At 37.9% G+C, this 21,133-nt stretch overlaps 1 protein-coding gene across 8 annotated transcripts in view; it reads right to left on the reverse strand.

Annotated features, from left to right (window-relative positions):
• CSDE1 (cold shock domain containing E1) overlaps positions 1-20,662 on the reverse strand; it is a 38,470-nt gene extending 17,808 nt beyond the window's left edge. Inside the window, exons 1-7 of one of the 8 annotated variants that reach the window (XM_045478742.1) lie at positions 20,392-20,521; positions 11,420-11,806; positions 5,030-5,176; positions 3,164-3,362; positions 1,764-1,873; positions 1,271-1,363; positions 555-652 (exon numbers count right to left, since the gene is read on the reverse strand). In XM_045478742.1, coding sequence (XP_045334698.1) covers positions 555-652; positions 1,271-1,363; positions 1,764-1,873; positions 3,164-3,362; positions 5,030-5,167 — 638 coding nt within the window. In that variant the 5' untranslated portion in view covers positions 5,168-5,176; positions 11,420-11,806; positions 20,392-20,521. Of the gene's footprint in view, positions 1-554; positions 653-1,270; positions 1,364-1,763; positions 1,874-3,163; positions 3,363-3,600; positions 5,177-11,419; positions 11,807-20,295 lie in introns of those variants that run through there. The other 7 variants (XM_045478743.1, XM_045478745.1, XM_045478744.1 and 4 more) reach the window with 7 other exon arrangements.
• Positions 20,663-21,133: the final 471 nt, after the last annotated feature.

Raw genomic sequence — 21,133 nt, forward strand, 5'->3', positions numbered from 1 at the left:
CCTGGTGACTTTACACCATTTCCCTCAAAACTTCTCTTTAGCACTGCGAAACTTTCACGGACTTCTAGAACAGCTCCTTGAAAGCTCGGACCATAACTTTAATTATATTCCTATTTTTGACAGCTGCACAGTGCCCATCATAGAATAGACCCTCAAATGCTTAGCTGATGAAAAGTTTAAAAGACCATGGAAGGGAACCTGGGTGGCTCAGTCGGTTGAGCGTCTGACTTTGGCTCGGGTCATGATCTCACGGTTTGTGGGTTCGGGCCCCCCCCCCATCAGGCTCTGTGCTGATAGCTCAGAGCCTGGAGCCTGCTTCAGATTCTGTGTCTCCCTCTCTCTGCCCCTCCCCTGCTTGTGTTTTCTCTCTCTCTCTCAAAAATAAATAAACATTAAAAAAAAAAGATCATGAAAATTATCATTAAAATTATCCAAATCTACAAGTTAGGTTTTCAACGTACTTCAATTTTCTTCTCCTTGGGGGGAGGAGGAGGACACACAAACAAAAGAAACAAAACAAAAACTCCCAACTTAAGTGGAAAAAAAGAACTTACTGTTTATTGTTATCAATTACAAAGTTTATTTTATCTCCGGTTTCCAGCTGAACGTTCCCTTCGACATCTTCAGGGGTGTAAGTCAGATAAAACACTTCCTGTGAATTAATAAGTTGTTATTACTATACTGGCAGGATGCATATTCTCTGTATACTGTGATTTACTTTGTTAAATACCTCTTAAACTGGCATTTTAAACCAAATGTCTTAACAATGCTTTATGACAAGTACATTGTTTTATTCATATAAACACACACTTCCCCTCCATGATGCTGATGACTTCTGCGAGTCCACAGCTGAGCAGCAATCCAAGTTCAAAAAGCTTACACACGTGGAAGCATTTGCCCAGAGACTGTAGTTACATTTCAAAAAAACAATTTTTATGTAAAGCATTCCAAACAAAAAAGATGGAGTTAGTGCTTAAAAAGAACCAGAAAAAAGATCCCCTCCCACAACCCCCAAAAATTTGAGTAAAAGGAACATTTTACCTTAATGTTCTAACTAAGGTCACACTTGGGCAAGCTAAGACACTTGGAAGTCCTAAGGATTTTTCTCCTTTTAAAGTTTTTGATTATGCTGCACTCGAAGTCTCTTAGAAACCAAATTTAAAACTGAATTTATCAACTGCAGCTTACGTTTTCTATTTTGAATTTTAAAGTACGCTTATAGATCACATGGTGGATCAGGCAAAGGTTTAAGAAAAATACACAAGTTTACCCCATTACGTTCGTAGCATACACTCCCTGTTGGACTCTGACCCGGGGCAGCTGGAGATTTACTCTCTAAGTTGTGAGGAACAGCGCACACAACCTACCAGTCAAAAAAAAAAAAATTTCCATTGCTAATCATTTCAGGAGCAGCACTGTGCAATATTAACTGAATTTTAATATCCTCTATACTATACATAGGGATGCATTTTAATATGATCCACAAGAGGATGTCATGCTGCCAAGTTTCAAACTTACAGTACATAAGCTGACTGTAAGTGTAGTCTTAGGGTTATATGTAAAAACCCAAATTGAGTCTTGACCATATTTTATTTCAGGTCAAGAAATGCCAGTGCTTCTGTTAGAATTTTAAGATAGTAATCTTTATATACTATAGCTCTCTTGCGTGCAAACTGAGGAGATGGGGAGAATCTTCCTTTTCTAATGTGAAAGATATGCAAATGCAGGGCCCTAAGAAAACACAAAGCATCAAAGCCACTAACTTGTCCATTCATTCGTTCTTCAGGGAGGATTTCTGGTTTTATCTTCACCAGTTTAACAGCAATGGGTTTCCCAGTCCGCCGGTCAGATGATACTTCGAATTCAACATCATCTAAAATAAAGTATAAGTATTGTATGTGTTGGACTAATTTTGGCAAAATGGTACTTCACTTTCAAGCCAAACTTAATGTAGCATTTGAGATGTTTTAGACCAGTGATTTCTCAAAGTGCAGTTCCTGGACCAGCAGCAGCAGCAGCAGCAGCACATTACCTGGTAGCTTAGCAGAAATGCAAAGTCCTGGGCCCCACCCCACTTCAGACCTATTGAAAGACAAACTCTAGGCACCAGGTACAGCAATTTGTTTTGACAAGCTTTCCAGGTTATTCATCATGATACATACTAATGCTTCAGAACCACTGTTTTATTCTAAGACAGAAACGTCTTAGTTTTCACATTTAACAAATACTGAAAATGAGGTGATATAAAGATCATGACCTTTGGCAACTTTTCTTCTTTCTTAAGCTTCTCTGTATCTCAGTTTCCTCATCTGCAAAGTAAGGATTAACCAAAATAATGTTCTTGCAGCGTTGAGAGTATTTGGTATGCCAAATATGCATGTTAACTACTGCTCTTTTTTCCCAAAGATACTTAAAAAAAAACCAAAAAAAAAAAAAAAACCAAAAAAAAACCACACCGATGGGGTGCCTGGGTGGTTGAATCTAAGTGTCTGACTTCGGTTCAGGTCATGATCTCCTGGTTTCTGAGTTCAAGCCCTGCATCAGGCTCTCTGCTGTAGGCGCAGAGCCTGCTTTGGATCCTCTGTCCCCCTCCACTTTGCCCCTCCTCTGCTCATGCTCCCTCACTCTCTCTCAAAAATAAATAAAAACATTAAAAAAATTGTAATAAAATCTTTAAACACACACACCTTGACACCCTGTAACCTCAGTCTTCCAATAAGCCATACGTTTTCACATGTGAAAGTAATTTCTATGGTGTCAGCCAAGATGAATAGTTCAAGTGGTGACACTGTACGAGTTATTTTTTTCAGGTACTACCAAAATTAGTACTTAATAAAATAGTCAAAACTAACACTATAAAAGTCTAATATTTTCATTGGTTTGAAATCTAATATACAGTTAAAGTCATTATTATGGGGGAGAACAATTAGATCTTCCAAGTATCTATTTAAAAAATATTCAAAGATATCTTTAAGTCAATTAGTCCTTTATCCCTCAAAAAGACAACACCACAAGAGAAATCAGGATTCTGTTAGTTTACAGAGATACATTTCAGTAACTGGGACAATTAAAAGGCCAAAAGTAGAACACTGTCATGAGCAAGATGATATGCAAGAGAAATCTGTGATTAGTTTTTTAAAAAGAATAGTCAATGACAGATTACCTCCTACTTTTAAGTCCTGCAGGTTGCCATTATACTGTGAACAGTGGAAGAAAAGTCTAGCTTGACGTTCTGAACACTGAATAAATCCATAAGAGGTTAGCAGTTTTTCAATAACCCCAGTTTCACGCAGTGCTGCTGAAGTACCATTGGGGTACCCATTGTGTCCATTGTTATGGAGAAGGTTTGGATCAAAGCTCATCTGTTTTAAGAAGAAAAAGAACTTAATATATTCAGATCTGTACATTAAAGCATTTTATGATTAACAAATCACTAAATTTTTAATATAAACAAGCAAAGAAAATAAAGATAAAATCGGTAAAGCAAAGTTTATGGGATTTTACTATTGAAATGTTAGTTTAGCTAATAAAATATTTCAGAAGAAATAATTCCATTTATTTTAAGGAACTGCCCCAATTTATGGTAGAATTTTCACTTACCAGACAAATAGGATTTCTGGAGTTTAGTGTTAAGGTAAAGCAACTATGTTAAGTATAAGCTGCCTTTATGTTAACTTCAAATTACTACTAAAACAATAATTTCAGAACAAAGGTAACTGATATTCAAGGGATGGCAACCCAGACTACCAAAACACTTCTTTAAGAAATTTGCTAACACCTACTTTGAAACTTAAATAGAAATCAACACTATTTGGTAAGCCATGCATCCAAAGGCAATTACTTAAATTAGTAGAGATGAAAACAAAACAAACTTTGTATGCAATACTTATTTCAAACTACAAAATATTAGAGTAAATGCAACAGATTCTTCAGTGAAAGATAACCCTTAGAAAACAGGATTTTTCTAAGACAGAAGTCCATGACAACAAAAACTCTTCAAATCTAAAAATGTTTTAATCATTTCACAGTATATTTAAAGAAATCTTTTCACCCGTTTCAGATGCTGATGAAATCTCTAAATACTGTCATTTGCTTCTACGATCAGGTAAAACAAAGGAAAACATTCTTTAGTGAAAAGAGCTATTTAAATATAATGCAATGGAACATGTTAGATCATCAAATACAGTCTATCACATTGGAGATTTCATTTTGCCTTATTTGAGTAAAACCATAAAAACAAATTATTAATGTAAGCGATGGATAAAAGAGGAAAAATCCCTAGGAGAGATTAGGTCTATAACTGATTTACTATGACAGCAACATATCCACATCTTTACTAGTTTTAGACTCTTCCATTGAAAATTTGACTTATTAAGAAGCATTTTCATTTAAATGTGATGTTGGGCACTATTAATAAAAATATTTTTCTTTAGGAAAATAAAAAGACTAAGACTGTAGAACAATAAACCCAAGTATGAGTAGTTAAACAGTACATGGGATGGCCAAACCATGCAAATCAAAGCCATTAAATCTGTAGGTAATTAAGTTCTAGTTCTTTCATACTAGACATTCTTCTGTTTGACATGCATGAACTCATTTAATTTTTTACAAAGCCCAAGAGAAAGTAATATTATCCTCATTTTACTAATGAGGTAACAGACACAGAAAGGTTAAATGACTTACCAAAGTTAAATGGTAGAGGATTTAAACCAAGAAGGCCTACCTCTACAATCTGGGTTCTGAACTAGGGCTAAAATACAAAATACTGATTGCAGTGGAGGCAGGAGTTAAAGTTTGAGATTCTCCACTTCTAACAAGCTCCCAAGGTGGTACCAATGCTTTAGATTCTTGGACACACTATGAGTAGCAAGGCCTAAACTACTTATCTTTCATGATTCAGGGTGAAGGAAATGCCTAGAGAAGTTAGAAAGTGAGTTTGCAGGTTACTTCAACCAAAGTGAGTGGCCCTCCTAAGTCATGCTCTTAACACAAAGCAAAATGAGCTGGGATGACTGTTTCCCTGACTTACAGATCTCTGATACGTGGGGGTCCTCTTTTGTTTTTTAGTCCCAGATGAGGTAGAAGATGAAGATAAAGGTAAAGAAAGTGAAGGAGGGGCTGCAGGAGGGGGATGAGGATCTGATGATACAGTAAAAACGTTCTCCATCTCAAACAGCTGTGGTAACATAGCACAATGTTTATAACTATGATCAATAACAATTTAACACACACTTGACAGTCAACTTCTATACCTTTACAGATTTACCATTAGGTTACTTCAGCAAAACAGAATTCATTGAATCAGGTTTCTATTGACAAAAGAAATTATAGTGTTAACATTAAGAGGTCAAGCTGAAATGTATCTTTTAAAGCCCTTTCACAATCCCTAATCCACAACATTTACAATTTTTTAAATGCCATAATGAGTCACTGGTGGTTGCTACAATGACACAATTCAGCCCAACTTCTTCTCAACGTCTCACAACTTCACACGGAATCCAGTATTTTCAGTTATTTGACTCTTCAGAGTATGCACAACAAAAATCCAATAGGATGTGGGAAGAAAATATTACAACTATATTATTTATCTTGCCCATAGATAAACTTAGCTTTATTATAAATATCATATATTTTCAGGAAAGGACTGAGTGGTATGTTAGATAATATCACACTGCGCATACATTACTTAGGTGTTCTGAGGGAGGGTGAAAAACTCCACAAAAGGCTGACAGTGAAGCCCTCATTCACTTTCAGTATATTACAATTTATATTTGCCCAATTAAGTGGACAAATGTAGCTATCTAGTTTAAACAGCCCTCACAAAAAGACAAACAGGGGGCACCTGGGTGGCTCAGTCAGTTGAGTGTCTGACTTCGGCTCAGGTCATGATCTCACTGTCCATGAGTTCAAGCCCTGCGTCGGGCTCTGTGCTGACGGCTCAGAGCCTGGAGCCTGCTTCGGATTCTGTGTTTCCCTCTCTCTCTGACCCTCCCCTGTTCATGTTCTGTCTCTGTCTCAAAAATAAATAAACGTTAAAAAAATTTTTTTTACAAAAAGACAAACGGTTGAAAAAGATTGCTACAGAAGACTCTTAGATAGAAAAAAAATGTTAATATAAGGCAAGCACCAGCAAAGAAAATGGGCCCTGACACTTCTAATCCTAGTATTAGTTCTTTAACCTCTACATGACGTAAAATGATCATCTAATTTAAGATCTGATAAGTCTGCCAAACGTTAATATCAAGGCTATGATACATACTTATACTAGTAGCAATAAAACACACTGCACATACACTGTCCCTTTGATATTAATTCATGATGGTATACATTTTTAAAACACTTATAAACTAAGCATTTAGACATAACATTTTTAGTGAGGGGGAAGTTTCTGTACTGTTAATAGGTAAACTATTTTTATGGTATTGTTTATTTCATCTTTTGTTTTTAAGTAGGCTCCATGCCCAATGTGGGGCTTTAACTCATGATCCTAAGATTAGTAAGAGTCACATGCTCTATCGACTGAGCCAGCCAGACATCCCAAAATGTAAGTTAGATGTTTATTTCTTCTTTTGAAGTTTTTATTCATTTAAGTAATCTCTACACCCAACACGGGGCTCAAACTCACAACCCCGAGATCAAGAGTTGCCAGCTCTTCTAACTGAGCCAAACAGGCACCTTTTCCATCTTTACCTTCCTTATTTGTAGGACTATGTTTTATAACACAAGTGCGATGTGTCTAGTATAATTACACGATTTAGAAGTATCTACACATATACACACTGACTATACATGCTTTAACTAACAATATGATCAAACTAATTTGAAGACCATATTCTAGATCCAAGACATGTCTTGGATCATGACTTTCAAGATGTGCTATTTGGACTAGAGTTACTACCATACAGGTAAGAACACAATACTGTGATTTGTAACACACAGGCCATGAAGTCCCAAAAACCACATTCTCAAGTCTCCAGTCCTATCACATATTCCTGCAGGTACGAGGTCAGACTTGTTTTTCTAAGGGAAAATGAAACAGAAATACAAGGAATCAGAGCTATCCTTTCCCTCTAAGATTATTATTCCCCAACAAAGGTTCTGGAACTTGGACTGTATTGCTCTTTAGTCTCATCTCACCTCAAAATGAGTATCAAAGAAGAATTGAAAAAGGGTCTTTCCTTTCTCCTCCCATCTTTCCTGACTGAAGTTTCTTTCTCTATCCTTTATCCATTTGGGGGGCCTCATCTTTTAGGAAAAACATGGCACTGGAGCAACTTTAGATAAAGCAATATGTTAACACCCTTCTCTTCAAAGAATTCTTTACAATTCAGGCTAAACTACATTTCTATGGCACTGTAAGATTTTCTTAACCAGCACCACTAAAACTTTAAAGAAGTGCCATTAAACAAAAAGAAAGTTCGTTAAACACACACACACACACACACACACACGCCAATTACATAAAAGTGTTAAGTCCAATGGAAAAAATAGACAGCTCAACAACAGATGCTTCTTTGTAAAAAATTAAGATAAAGACACATCAAAAAAAAAGGGGGGAGGGGGAATGGAAGGAAAGGACCAGAGGGTAAATGTTATTTGGCTTTTTTTAAATGGGGGCGGGGGAACAATTTAGTTGTTCACCTTACAGCATACAAAAATATAATCAAGATAGACCTAGTTAAATACCCTAACAGATATTAAATACAAACATGCATATTAATAAAATTTTTGGAAGGAAGACTTTCTAGATTTGAAAACAGAAAAAACTGCAAAGAGTCAATGATTACATACAAAAAGGACAACCTTCTATACACAAACCTAAGGAAAACAAATGCAAACACAAAGGTATCAGCGTTATTACTAAGGAAATGTAAGCAAATCAGTGGAATTAAACTATAATAAGTCACCCCTTTTCCACATTTTGCTTTCTGCAATTTGTTACCCACCTCCCTACCCTCCAACCACAGTCTGGAAGCATGTGATACTCCTCCTGACATATTGTCAGAAGGTCAATAGTAGCCTCACACTATACCACATGCAAATGTCATTCATCACTTCAGCTCATCATGTAGGCATTTTATCATCTCACATCACTACAACAAGGGCAAGTACAGTACAATAAGATGTTCTGAGAGATACATTCACATAACTTTTACTATAGTATACTGATATAATTGGGTTAATTACTATTAATATCTTATTGCACCTAATTTACAAATTAAATTTCATTTCACAGATATGTAGGAATAGAAAAAAAACAGTTTATACAGGGTTCAGTACTGAGGTTCCACACATCCACTGGGAGTCTTGAAACATATCCCTTTGTTGATAAGGGGAGGCCTACTGTACTAGATTATAAACTCCATGAGGGCAAGGACTTTTTGTTCAAAGTTAAATTCCTACAGTCTAGACAAACAGTTGTTGGCACATATTAGGCACTCATTTGTCAAATACTGCAAGCATTTAGACAAATAAATTAGTCTTAAAGACCACTCATTAAACATAAAATACAAGAAAAACTTCAGTTTTGACCATCAAAATTTTGATAAAGCAAATTATTCATTTATCAAATGACCAAAGATTAAAGATTCAAAAATAGTGAGAAAGTAGGCTAAGAACAATATGCTCAAATACTTTTATGTTGGTCAACTGGTGCAACCTTTCTGAAATGCAGCAACATGAATCAAAATGTGGAGTTGTTTTCCTTAATAATTCCAATGCAGGAAACCTGCAATCTGAAATGTGTGAATGACACTTTATGCACCAATGTGTTCACTGATATGTTTTAATAACAAACGTCTGGAAACAATCTAGTCTAACATTGGGTCAAGTCACAACAATTTGTATAAATGCCATGCAGTCTTTAGAAAGGATGGACAAATATGCTTATGCTATAATATGAAAAGACAAATAAGAGAGATTATCTATACAATATGATTTCAAATGTATTTTAAAAAAGACCAGAGAAGTCTAATCTAATGCTCACGGATTTCTCAAGAGAACACTTGGAACGTGTCTTAAAATGGTAAATGGGGACAGAATACAGTACTGATACTATGGCCCCGTATTATTATTATTTTTTAAAATAGGCTCCATGCCCAATATAGGGCTTGAACTCACCAACCTGAGGCTAAGAGCTGCACGCTTTACTGACTGAACCGGCCAGGACCCCTCCATGGCCCACATTCTTTTTATCTTTTAAGTAGGCTCCATGCCCAGCATTGAGCCCAAAGCGGGACCTGAATTCAAGACCCTGAGATCAAGACCTGAGCTGAGATCAAGAGATGGACGCTCAACCAACTGAGCTACCCAGGCACCTCCATGGCCCACATTCTTAACCACTGCCTTATACATGAAAGAATTTTAGTACCTACATCAATACTGTTCTAGGCTGTGCTCATATAGAGAATCCAACAGATAAAAATTCCCAACTTCCCTACATATTTATTTTTAAAATTGGAAAGTCATTAATGTTAACCCACCCCTTTACAAAAGAAGAATTGGAGGGGTGCCTGGAAGGCTCAGTCAGTTAAGCAACAGACTCTTGATTCTGGCTCAGATCCCTTGTCGTGAGATTGAGCCCCACATCCGGCTCCCTGCTGAGCGTGGAACCTGCTTGGGATTCTGTCTGCCCCTCTTTTTCATGAGTGTACTCTTTGTCTTTCAAAATAAACACTAAAAAAAAAAAAAAAAAAAAAAAGTTCATGTTGGGATGCCTAGTCTTTTACTCTTCTGAAGACTAAAGAAAATGGTACAGTTTCAATTTGCATTACCTTATCTAATCCAGCACAACTGATAACAATCTAAAATTATTTTTTAAAAACCAAATGAGGAGGTTAAGAAGAAACAAACAGAAGAAGCAAATGGTACAATAACTTTAAAACTGAGTAACTGAGTGTCTGCTTACAGAACACGGATAATTTAAATAAATTGGTATGATTGGTAATTTTCACAGTTAAGGAATAATTTTGGTCCACAGTATGATCATTACCACAACAGGCTCATCAACTTTTAAATAAATTACAGATTAAAGGCCCAAGTGCTTCTTGAAATGGTGAGGAAGCTTTTGTAAGATGACAACCTAGGAATGACCTAATATTCTCATTCCTCATTCTATTTGATTACTGCAGCATATAAAAAAGGGTTATCAACCAAATTCTCCTTAAAATGATCTTCCTCGGTGTTCCTTCCTGGCTACCTTTATTTCTTTGAACATTCTCTTCTTTGGTACTTCTTCATTTATTACTTATAAAACGAGGACTCCTTTCTGATTTCCAAGCTTCTATTTCTACACAGTTTAGAAAGCTGACTAAAAAGGACAATTGCCTTTTATAATCCTCCCTCCCCAAATAACCACTGTTTAATATTCCATGCTCGCATATTTCCTTAACTTCAGATTACTATCTAATGAATGCACTAGAGTTCCACAATGTATTTTGCTTTCAACAAGTCCCCATGTAAAGTTCCCCAGTCCTATGAACAAAAAGGTTTCGAGCTTCTATAACTGGGTAGACTATGTCAATTCCCTCCAGGCTCATTTTCACATTCAGTTGGTTATCAAGTCCTATCACTTCTGCCACTAAAAACACCTACTGTCTCTTTCTCTGCCTATACCCTAGCTTTTATCTTCCTTATATCCTATCCATTGCTCTTAACAGGTTTTCCCACCCTCAGTCTATCTCTTAAAAAGTTGTTCTACTTGTTTTCAAAGATACACTTCTGAAAATATAATTTTAAAACCTGAAGCAATAAAGCTATCTCAGTTTTGAAATTAAAAAACCCATTAAGCCCTTGCTTACAAATATAAACATCTGATGACTTTTCTATAGAACGAAGTCAAATACATTGGGACCTTCAGAACCTTCCTCCAGCAAGTTTTCCTTTCTAGTTACTCTCTCTACCCACAAAACTGTATCTCCCACTTTGTTCATAATAGACCACTCATTATATACTATATGCTTTCAGATCTCCCTGAATCTGCTCATTCTGTTGCCTCTACGAAGACTCTTCTCCCTCTTAAAGCACTATTCGCCTTCAAATGTCCCTTCTCTCTAGGCCTTCTTTACCTTTACAGAGATCGCTGAACAGACTGCAACTGAAATTCTAACTTTTAAACAGTGCAATGGGAGTTTTCCTTTCTAAGAGACCGATACATTAAGAGAGATCCACATGTATTAACAAATGTAATCTTGTTTGAAAAATCCCATAGTTTGGCCATCAATATTGTCCTTGTCCAGTAAGAGATAATAAATTAAATAATCTAGTGTTGACATTTTCAGACTAAATGGCTGAGAATATAAATTGTTTTCAGAATAGCTTTAGAAAAGAAGACATTAATAAGATTTTATATTTGGCCAAAACAATCAGGATTTCTGAAATTACAAACGGATCCTTTGCCAAAAGGAAACTACAAACCTACCTCGCAGTGATAATCAAATATTGCACTTTCAGTAGTATTTGCTGATTCTTCTTTTTCAGCACACGTTTCAAAGGATGAAAGTTGCTAGTATTAAAAAAAAGAGCGAGAGAAAATGATCTATCAAGCTAATAAAGAATACAACTGCTGCTGCACCGGGCAATCTCACAGTACAGCACTGAAGAAAACAAAGACTACTAGCAGCGTTGGGAAGTGCTCTTTCAAAGCTGTTGAGTAGGCACAAACTTCTTGTTTCAGATCAAGTGTTGTGTCTTCAACTTAAGTGTACTCTTCTTTGGTCTTGTTGGTTGTTTCGAGGTTTGTTCCTTGCCTGATCTGAACTTGAAGCAGCAGTTTCAGGTGGTAAAATCTGTTCTGTTACACTTCATACTAGAGATAAAAAATGAAGACATTAAGTATAACTTACATAAAAGAACCAAGACAGAGGGTGGGTAGAGGTGACAAGCTCATTTCATAAAGTTAGAATCATTCGTTGGCTAAACAAGGAATGCAAGAAACTTGAAAGCACACTCATTTGATGTTATTTGAGCAATCTCTCAAGTGCTAATGGATACCTCCTTTGGTGTCATACACTCAAAACAGGAATTTCAGTCCTTAATTGACACTTCCACACCTTAAGTTCTAAGTTATAAAGCATAATATTCAATTTAATACAAGTGTTTTATAAGCATCTAGTACTATGGTAGGTATTATGGAAAATAAAGAAGTTTCTGCCATCAGATAACTTACACTCTTGCAGAGAAGATAAGTTATACACGGCAAAAAACTAGAATATAGGACCAAATGCCAAAAATTAATTTGCCCAACCAATATCGGAGTACTATGACATACAGTATACTAGAGCTACTACTTGTTGTTTCTTCACCACTGTAACTGCATTGAAACAACATGGTGAGCACAGAGAAGGAGTTTAATAAGAGACAGGCTTAATTTAGAGACATAGGCAAATTTTTAAGAGAAATAAAACAGTCAAGCATTCTAGGCATGTCGGGGTATGCCAAGCCAGGGTATGCCACTGAATAAGTTCCTTGAAAGCAGGGACCATGTATATGATTTTTGATGCCTGACATCAAGGGTGGTTTATTATTACATGAATGACTATGGCCAACAAGTGCAGCTTGTTGTTTCAGAGGAATCAACAGTCTAGTCTGGCCAGAACAGAGGGCTGGCTTAAAGTGAAATGGGATACGTGGTGTGACAGGTGTAGTGGAGTCAGATTATGAAGTATTTCAACTTGATATAACAGGAAATAGAAAGCCTTAGTTCTTGATGAAAGGATATTAAGTCTTGAAATCCTATGGGAGATAAGTTAGTGAAGGTAACAGAAATCTCATTTTCTGAGAAATCTCTATTTCTGAGCTGTTGCCAGAAATAGAGAAAAAATATCTATAAAAAAGAAACAATTAAGATGAGAAGAGATGGGAAGCGAAATATATTTATAGGTAAAACCACAGAATCGTGCTTTATATTAGCCATAAAAGCGTTTCTTCTGTACTGACCGAAATATTAACTGGTGCTGTTAGCAAAACGATTTACACAGGGAGAAAAAAAAAAGGTAGATTTGGTTTTAGATATGCTGAGAGATGAATAGTGTATTTTAGAAACCTCAGAAATAAGAATGTCTATAAGGTGAGAGGTCAGAGCTTGTGAAATAGCTTAGACCAGGAGAGCCCCAGTCCATCCACTGACACTTATTAGTAAAATGCTTGAATAAATCATTTCATCTCTCTAAATTCTGGTTTCTCATACACAAAATGAAAACTCATCAAGAGCTGATCTGTGGCTTGTTTTTTGTTTTTTTGTGGCTATACCTTACGTTCCCTGACTTTGTATTATTACCTCAAATATCAAATGCTGTTATATACTGTTCTTTTTATTTGGATCATTTTATTTCCCAGACTAGATATTTCTTAGGCCAATGGTTCTCAAATCACTTGGGAAGCTTTAAAAAATACCTAAGCCCAGTCCTCACTCAAAGAGTAATTTAATTGGCCTATGGTGTGCCTGGGTGGCTCAGTTGGCTAAGAATCCAACTCCTGATTTTGGCTCAGGTCATGATCTCACGGTTCGTGAGTTTGAGCCACACACTGGGCTCTGTGCTGAAAATGAGGAGCCTGCTTAAGATTCTCTCTCCCTCCCTCTCTCTCCCTCTCTCTCTCTCTCTCTCTCTCTCTCTGTCTCTGCCCCTCCCCTGCTCTATCTCTCAAAACTAAACATTAAAAAAAAGAGTAATTTAATTGGCCTAAAGTGAGGCTACTTCCGTTATGATCTTTGATTCCTCCTTCTCTACCTCCACATCCAGTGTCACAAGTCTTATCAATATTTCCTTCAAGATACCCAAATGACACATATTTTAGTATAGGTATCTAACACATCTGCTAATTTCCAGTGTCAACTCTTTCCATTTTCTGTCACACAATACTGCCAGACTGATCTAAAACTCAAATTTCACCTCATCTCATTGTCCTAAATCTTCAATGATTTTTTTAGCACTTTAGATGGGAAATTCTTAATCCTGGCTACACATCCAACCCAACCACCTGGGCAACCTAAAAAAAAAAAAAAAAAAAAAAAAAATCAAAGCCTGGATCCTACCTTGAGATTCTAATTCAATTTCACGAGGGTTACATCCCAGGAATTGGTATATTTTATCTCTCCTCTCTCCGTATGATTCTGACTCGTGGCAGGATTTAAGAACTACCATTTTAAGGTGTTCTCTATTCTACCTTTCCACCTTTTACCTTCAATTGCTCTCCAGGTCTCCTAGATAGGTGCATTTTCCTGCCTAATTCTTAAACATAACCCTAGGAAGATTGCTGAATTCTAGCCTTCTTTGTGCATGTGGGTCTTCCCACAAAGAGACAATATTACCATCTCCAAAGTGACAAAACAGCTTCCTCTGTACCATTTCCAGTACAGACTTAATACCTTAATTCCCACTATGTGAGGCAGTAACTCCCACTGCATACATCATATCATCCTTTTTGGTACCAAGTCATTTCTGCACTTTGCTTACTTCATGCTATGTGTCTTGTTCCTCCAATTATGAAACAAGTTTTTCTTTCTTTTTTTTTTTTTAAGTTTGAGAGTGTACATGAGTGGGGGGAGGGGGGGACAGTGGGGTCACAGAGAAAGGGAGAGAGAGAATCCCAACTCGAGGCTCAAACCCACAAACCGTGAAATAATGACCTGAGCTGAAATCAAAAGTCCACTCAGGTGCCCCACAAGTTTATTTCTGTATCACAGCCCCCTTCAGCACCTAATCCAGCACTGCCAAACTTAAGCACAGCAGAAACTACCACAGCAAAAAAGGCAGTTAGTCCATAATAGGAAAAGGACACCACAATTCAAGTGCAGCAGTTCTACCAACTTCTATTTACAAACCCAAAGACCCCAAAAGTGCTATCTGATAAAAGAGGTGAGAATTTTTTTTTTGGTAATTTTTATTTAAATTCTAGTTGGTTAACATATACTGTAATACTGGGTTTCAGGAGAATTTCGTAATTCATCACTTACATATAACACCTATTGCTCAACACAAGTGCCCTCCTTAATACCCATTCCCCGCCCACCTTCTCTCCATCAACCCTGTTTGTTCTCTATCATTAAGTCTCTTAGGATTTGCTTCCTTTTTTCCCTTCTCCTATGTTCATCTGTTTTGTTTCTTAAATTTCACGAGTGAAATCATATGATATTTGTCTTTTTCTGAAACAACTTATCTTGAAAAATTTGGATTAACCCAGTTCTAGGGTGTTGTATTATGTTAAGAACTGTCCAGATTGTCACTTAGTAACACAGAAATGAGACTTCCAGAATCTAAAATCTGGAGCATTGCAGAGTTAGTGTTGGGGCACTAATGAAGCCTATTAGGATCTATTAAAGCTCAAACAAATGCACCAGCTATCAAAAACAACTGAAAGTGGCTGAATTTTACTTCATTAGTATCTTCACAGCTATGAGACTTCTATGGTTAACAAAACACTTTTCAGTCAAATTAACACTTAATGAAACACTTAAAAAGTACCCATTGGGCATTTTAATAAAATTGGCTATGCACTCATGCCAAGATTATTAACATTCATGGGCGGTACTGACAACTCTTCTGCCTTAACCCTAAGAATGCAGTGCATTCCCTCTAGCCCCCAAAAGCTAGATACTTAACTCACATGAAAGAAGTACCAACCAAAATACTAAGGAACAGTTTAAATGTTGATCTCAGAGCCTCCCTCATTGCTAAGTAATCAATTCCCTTTTCCTTTGTTTTGTATGGGAACAGTATCACCACTAGTTAATTATCAACTATTATGTCACGCAGCTTCAGTCGGAAGTTAAAAGCTAATTCTTTTAACTGAACTGATAATCCAAATAGGTATACCTATCTCAACGGTCTTAAAATTATCATCACCTGTTTGCTGTTTTATCTCAAAAGGCCTAGAAGACAAGCAAACAGCAGGCACTAAATAATAAATGTTGAACCACTACACTTAACGTGGCCAACAATCCATCTAAAATCTATCACATAACCCAGTTTGTCATTTTGACAAGTTATTCTCAAAGTCTGTACAGCACTCACCTGGGGACAACGTTAATGACAGGCTAGTCTGTAAGTCTTCCCACCTAACCCACTTTGTTCAGAAAGTAGTTTTTTTAATTTTTTTTTTTTTAAATGTTAGAGAGCGCGTGTGGGTACATGCACGTGTGAGTGCTCGTAAGAGAGGGACATGGCAGAGAGAGAGAGAGAGAGAGAGAGAGAGAGAGAGAGAGAGAGAGGGAGGGAGGGAGAGAGGAAATATCCCAAGCAGGCTCAGCGCTGTCAGCATAGAGCCCGACGACGCGGGGCTCAAACTCACAAACCCTGAGAGATCAAAACTTGAGCCAAAATCAAGAGTTGGACACTTAACTGACTGAGTCACCCAGGTGCCCAGAAAATACTTTTTTTTTTTTTTTTTTTTGAGAAAAGCAACGATCCAATTAGGCAGCACTACTTCATATTTCTAGATGCTTTAACTCAAGACAAATTTAAGTGTGTCATATTTTGCTGTTACCTGTATAACTGAAGTGGTTAACATTTTAATTCACCTTTGCTTTAGAATCTAAGGAAAATGATAAAGTTTAGATAATTAACCAATTTAAGCCATCATATCAGGCAGAAATTAGAGAAAATCAAATTACTGCAACTATCTTTTTGTATATGTTCAGTAAGAACAATTACGCTGGGTTGTTAGTTACCTGAATAGCTGCTAAGACATTTAAAGTTTTATCTCCATCTATCACTTAACCGCTTTTATAATACACTAGCACTCTGAAATAGGACAAATGCCAGTGTAGGAAGGAGCTAAATGCTCCAAACACAAAACCAGAAAATAGTATAGACCAGCACTGTTCATGCGAAATACAGTGCAAAACCATGCATGTAATTTAAAATTTTCTGGTAATCATGTTAAAATTGAGAGAAAAGGGTGAACCTAATTTTTATTAGGTCTATTTAACCAAATATATCTGACATGTTATTTTCCCTACGTAGTCAATCTAAAAAGCTTTCTTTGAAATCTGATGTTTATTTTACAATTATAGCACATTTCAATTCAGAATTGTGCACAGTTTAAGTGCCATACATGACTACCAAATTGGTCACAGCAGGTAGACTCATGAGGGAAAAAGGTACTGGCATGCCCAATACATAGAAAACAAAAGGCTCTTTGGCAAAGGCTTTCACAGATAAAAGGAGGCAGTATCTAGCAAACCTGACCATAGCAAGAGCTTGTACGTACTGCATTTGAGAAGCAAAAGTGTAAATAACTAACTGGTTATTTATTGGCTAGGGCTACAAACCAATGGATAGCCAACATGTTAACCGTGAAGAAACTGCTAATCAATTTATTTTCAACTACACAGTTAAACCTCAGCATTAAAGGACATATTAAATATAAAAACGCTTCAAAAATAAAATGCCCATTCAGTACTTCTGAACAGAATACTGCCTAGAACATCATACTCCAATTTAATAACCTTAATGAAAAATACATTTTATAATTCCTCAGACTTGGCAGTATGAACTGAAAAAAAAAGTTTTGTATTGTTTTTAACTAGGTACTCCTACATAGAAGTGGAAACATTCCAGTATCAAGACAAAGGAATTTTTAAAATCCTGACTTGGCAAAAAGAATTTAACATCAAGAAATGATGGAATTCAAGAAAACAAGTCACTCCTACCAAAGCATTTTCACCCCTGTAGATATTCTAGCTATGAAGTCTTAAAAAAGTTGTAATTTTTGTCGCTGTAATTCTATTATGAAAAATCCTCCAGGTTTTACAGCTCTCCATAAGACAGTCTGAGTCAAAGATCTCAAATTAGTTTCCCTTTCATTTTTTGAAAAGACAAAAGCTAAGAAGGTACAGAGTTCTTTGTGTTTATTTAACAAAATCAAGATTTTTATTTTATAATACAGTCCTACAGTTCAGCTCCTTAAAAATCTGTCCAAACAGCATTTCCATGTTTCAGCTACCTTGCCAAAAGTATGGTCCTCAAAACAATGTGAATGAAGTTATTATCTCTGAACCATACACTTTAAAAAAAAGGGGGGGTTAAAATTATAAACTTTATGTTATGTATATTTTTCGACAATTTAAAAGAAAAAATATTTAAAAAAATTTTTATTAACATTTATAATTTATTTTTGAGACCATGAGAGAGCACGAGTGGGGGAGGGGAAGAAAGAGAGGGAGATACAGAATTCCAAGCAGGCTGCAGGCTCTGAGCTGTCAGCACAGAGCCCAAGGCAGGCCCGAACCCACGAACCTTGAGATCGTGACCTGAGCTGAAGTCAGACGCTTAACTGAGCCACTCAGGCACCCCAGAAAAAATATTTTTTACAAGTTGGATGGCTCTGCACAGTGTGTCTTTAGATGGATGGAGGGGAAAACAGGAGTGGAATAAAGCAGGACTGTATGTCAGCTTTCACGCTCTCATTTTTTGATTTGCAGGAATTTACCAGAATTTTCAACCACACTCTAAAGGTCATACTTGTTAAGTCAGAACTTATTTACAAAAAAAGAAAACCTATCTTCTGCGCCTCAAATACTTTACTTTTCAACTCAGCTGCTATAAATACTCATCCCAATGGTAAACATCCAGAGCAGCTGCAAAATCACTCAAACCACTACCATCTCTTTTATTTCAAGCCTAAGGCTAAAAGGAAACAAAAAGAAACAAGGCTGAATATTTACCCAGATTTTATGACTCATATATATATATATATATATATATATATATATATCCACATACATACACACACAACCATTCAGGCATATAAACTCTCTTCTTAACCCACACCAAGAACACCTATTTTTCATTAGTACCCCAAAAGCACCAAGGTATTATATTGCCCCTCCATGTAGTATTGAAAATGCCTACCTTCTAGAAACTCAAAATGAAAATTACTCAGCATTTTGATATTGAATAACTTATGAGCTATAATTTGGTACCTGCATTTTTTAGGCCAGTAGCTCTGGTCAAGAGCTGGCAGTTCATATCATCCTGATAAAAAACTATGCCTCTCAAAGGAAATTTTACTACAGTGTCTTTGGACGTCCTCCCTCGCTCTCTAACCCTGTCTCTAAACTCTTTAGAGGACCATTCTTTCACTCACTTTAGGTGCAAAACAATTACCTCCTACAACAGTGTTCAGATTTTTGTGTTTGCAGATTGAAGGCTGTTTTAGGGAGTGTTCCCTGCCTCACTTTTGAGTCAAGCAAGAGAGGAGCCATCTGGGTGTTTCTAAAGGAAAACCTGAAACCAAAAGAACCAAGGCACTAAAATTGTCATAGTGTTTTTTTCTTTTTTCTTTTTTTTTAAAGATTTTTAAGTAATCTCTACACCCAAGGTGGGGTTTAAAAACGACCCTGAGACCAAGAGTTTGCAAGCTCTACCGACTCAACCAGCCAGGCGCCCCAAATTTCCTACTGATAAAATATCGATCGATGGTTAAAATCTTCAAGGGTCTCCTGCCAGGGTTCTAAAAAAACTCACTCTACAGAGAATGACGAAGCCAAGTCGTTCGCTGCTCAACAGGGGCCAGGCTCTGGCACCATAAGCGGCAGAGATGGTGCTAAGGACGATTCCACAGAGCTCTAATAGAGTACGCCCTAACCCCAGGATGAAGGAATGAGAGCCACGTGCCCACGATTAGGGGCTGGTTCCCTTTCTCAAGAAGCCGAGGGGTAAGCGAAGAAGGGAATGTTGGGTGTTCAGAATCAAGACAGACAGCTCTAGGTGAATGGAAGTAAAGATGACACTTCGGCTACGCTACTGTGTCAGAGGTGGCTGGGGAAAGGGGTGTCTCTAAGCATTTAGACGGAGCGGGGTCTCAGTCCATACACAAAGGAGGCGCCACTACCGCACTGCGCTCTGGTACTCGTAGTCAGATCCCCAAGCAGGTGACTGCCAGTAAACTATGGGGTCCGGAGTCAAAGCAGGCCCCTCTGCCTCCGGCTCTTCCAGCCTCACACAAAGGACCGCGCCACCACCCCCCCTCGCCCCGCCCGCCGGGACTTGTAGTTCCCGTTTCCCCCGCCAAGCCGCAGAGGAGGAAGTGGCCAGACTACAATTCCCAGCAGCCTCCGCGCCCGAGCCCCGCACCCCTGCCTCCATCTTGGCTGCGGTCGGAGCCTCCATTTTCGCTCCCTCCCCCCACTTTAGTCACCACCACCACCACCACGCGCGGCTGCCTGGCCTCGACTCTTCCTTTCAGCTCTGCGGCCTGACGTGAGGCTTAGACAGTTAAACGGGGGCCAGGTGGAAAGCCGGGGTAGAGACTCAGGGTGAAACCTTCCCTGCCCAGAGCTCTAGGAGTGCCCACCTTGACTCAGAAGTCTCTCCTGTTAGTCTTGGTCTTCTCATCCGCACCTAGCCTGGCTTCTTACTACCCCCAGTTGGACCCTGAGGTCGTACTCACCCCAACAGCTCAGCGCCCCCTCTCCAGCGCCGCCATAAGCAGCACGGCCCGGTACGTAGGAATAAATCTCGCTTCTCTCGCGAGAGTTGCGGGCTCTAAGCGCGTGCACGGGAAGCGAGGGGGAGCGTATTCCTAATACGCTTGCGCATGAGGTCTGAATGACGCCAACTAGTGCGCTGCGCTTAACCACAACCAAGATGGTGCCCACGTTCCCTTACATTCCCTCCCCCTTGAGGTGCGGGAAGCAATCTCCGTGTTTACTGACTCCGCTGGGACGCATGGGGCGGGGTGGCGGGTAACTTTCGGCGTCTCTGATCTTTGCAAACCTGAATATGCTTTAGACAGAGAGACCAGGCTAAACTTTGAGGACGAACAATCTGGAGGGCATATGCAGGAATGTCATATAAAGGATTTCTGTTTTCTCGGACATCATTCAGAAGCCCCAAATCCCAGTTTCTCCTCACAGCGCAAGGCTTTTTTTCTCTTGTCTGCTATAATATACTGGAATTTTCGTTAGTATAGAGTAGGTTTTAGTAAGGTAGTTTGGAAGTTCTACGTGAGACCTTTGTCTCGAAGAAACTGTAGTGCTTGCAACACACGGACAAGAGTGAGCAAGGCAGCATAACCATTAAAAAACAAAAAACAAACAAAAAACTCCTTCAACTGACCTTTTAGTCACCAGAAGATATTCGTATTGTATCTGGTAATCAAAGAGGCTGAATCAGTAACCAAAAGGTTGAAA

Source organism: Leopardus geoffroyi, chromosome C1 (assembly GCF_018350155.1).
Source record: "Leopardus geoffroyi isolate Oge1 chromosome C1, O.geoffroyi_Oge1_pat1.0, whole genome shotgun sequence".
Taxonomy (NCBI): Eukaryota; Metazoa; Chordata; class Mammalia; order Carnivora; family Felidae; genus Leopardus; species Leopardus geoffroyi.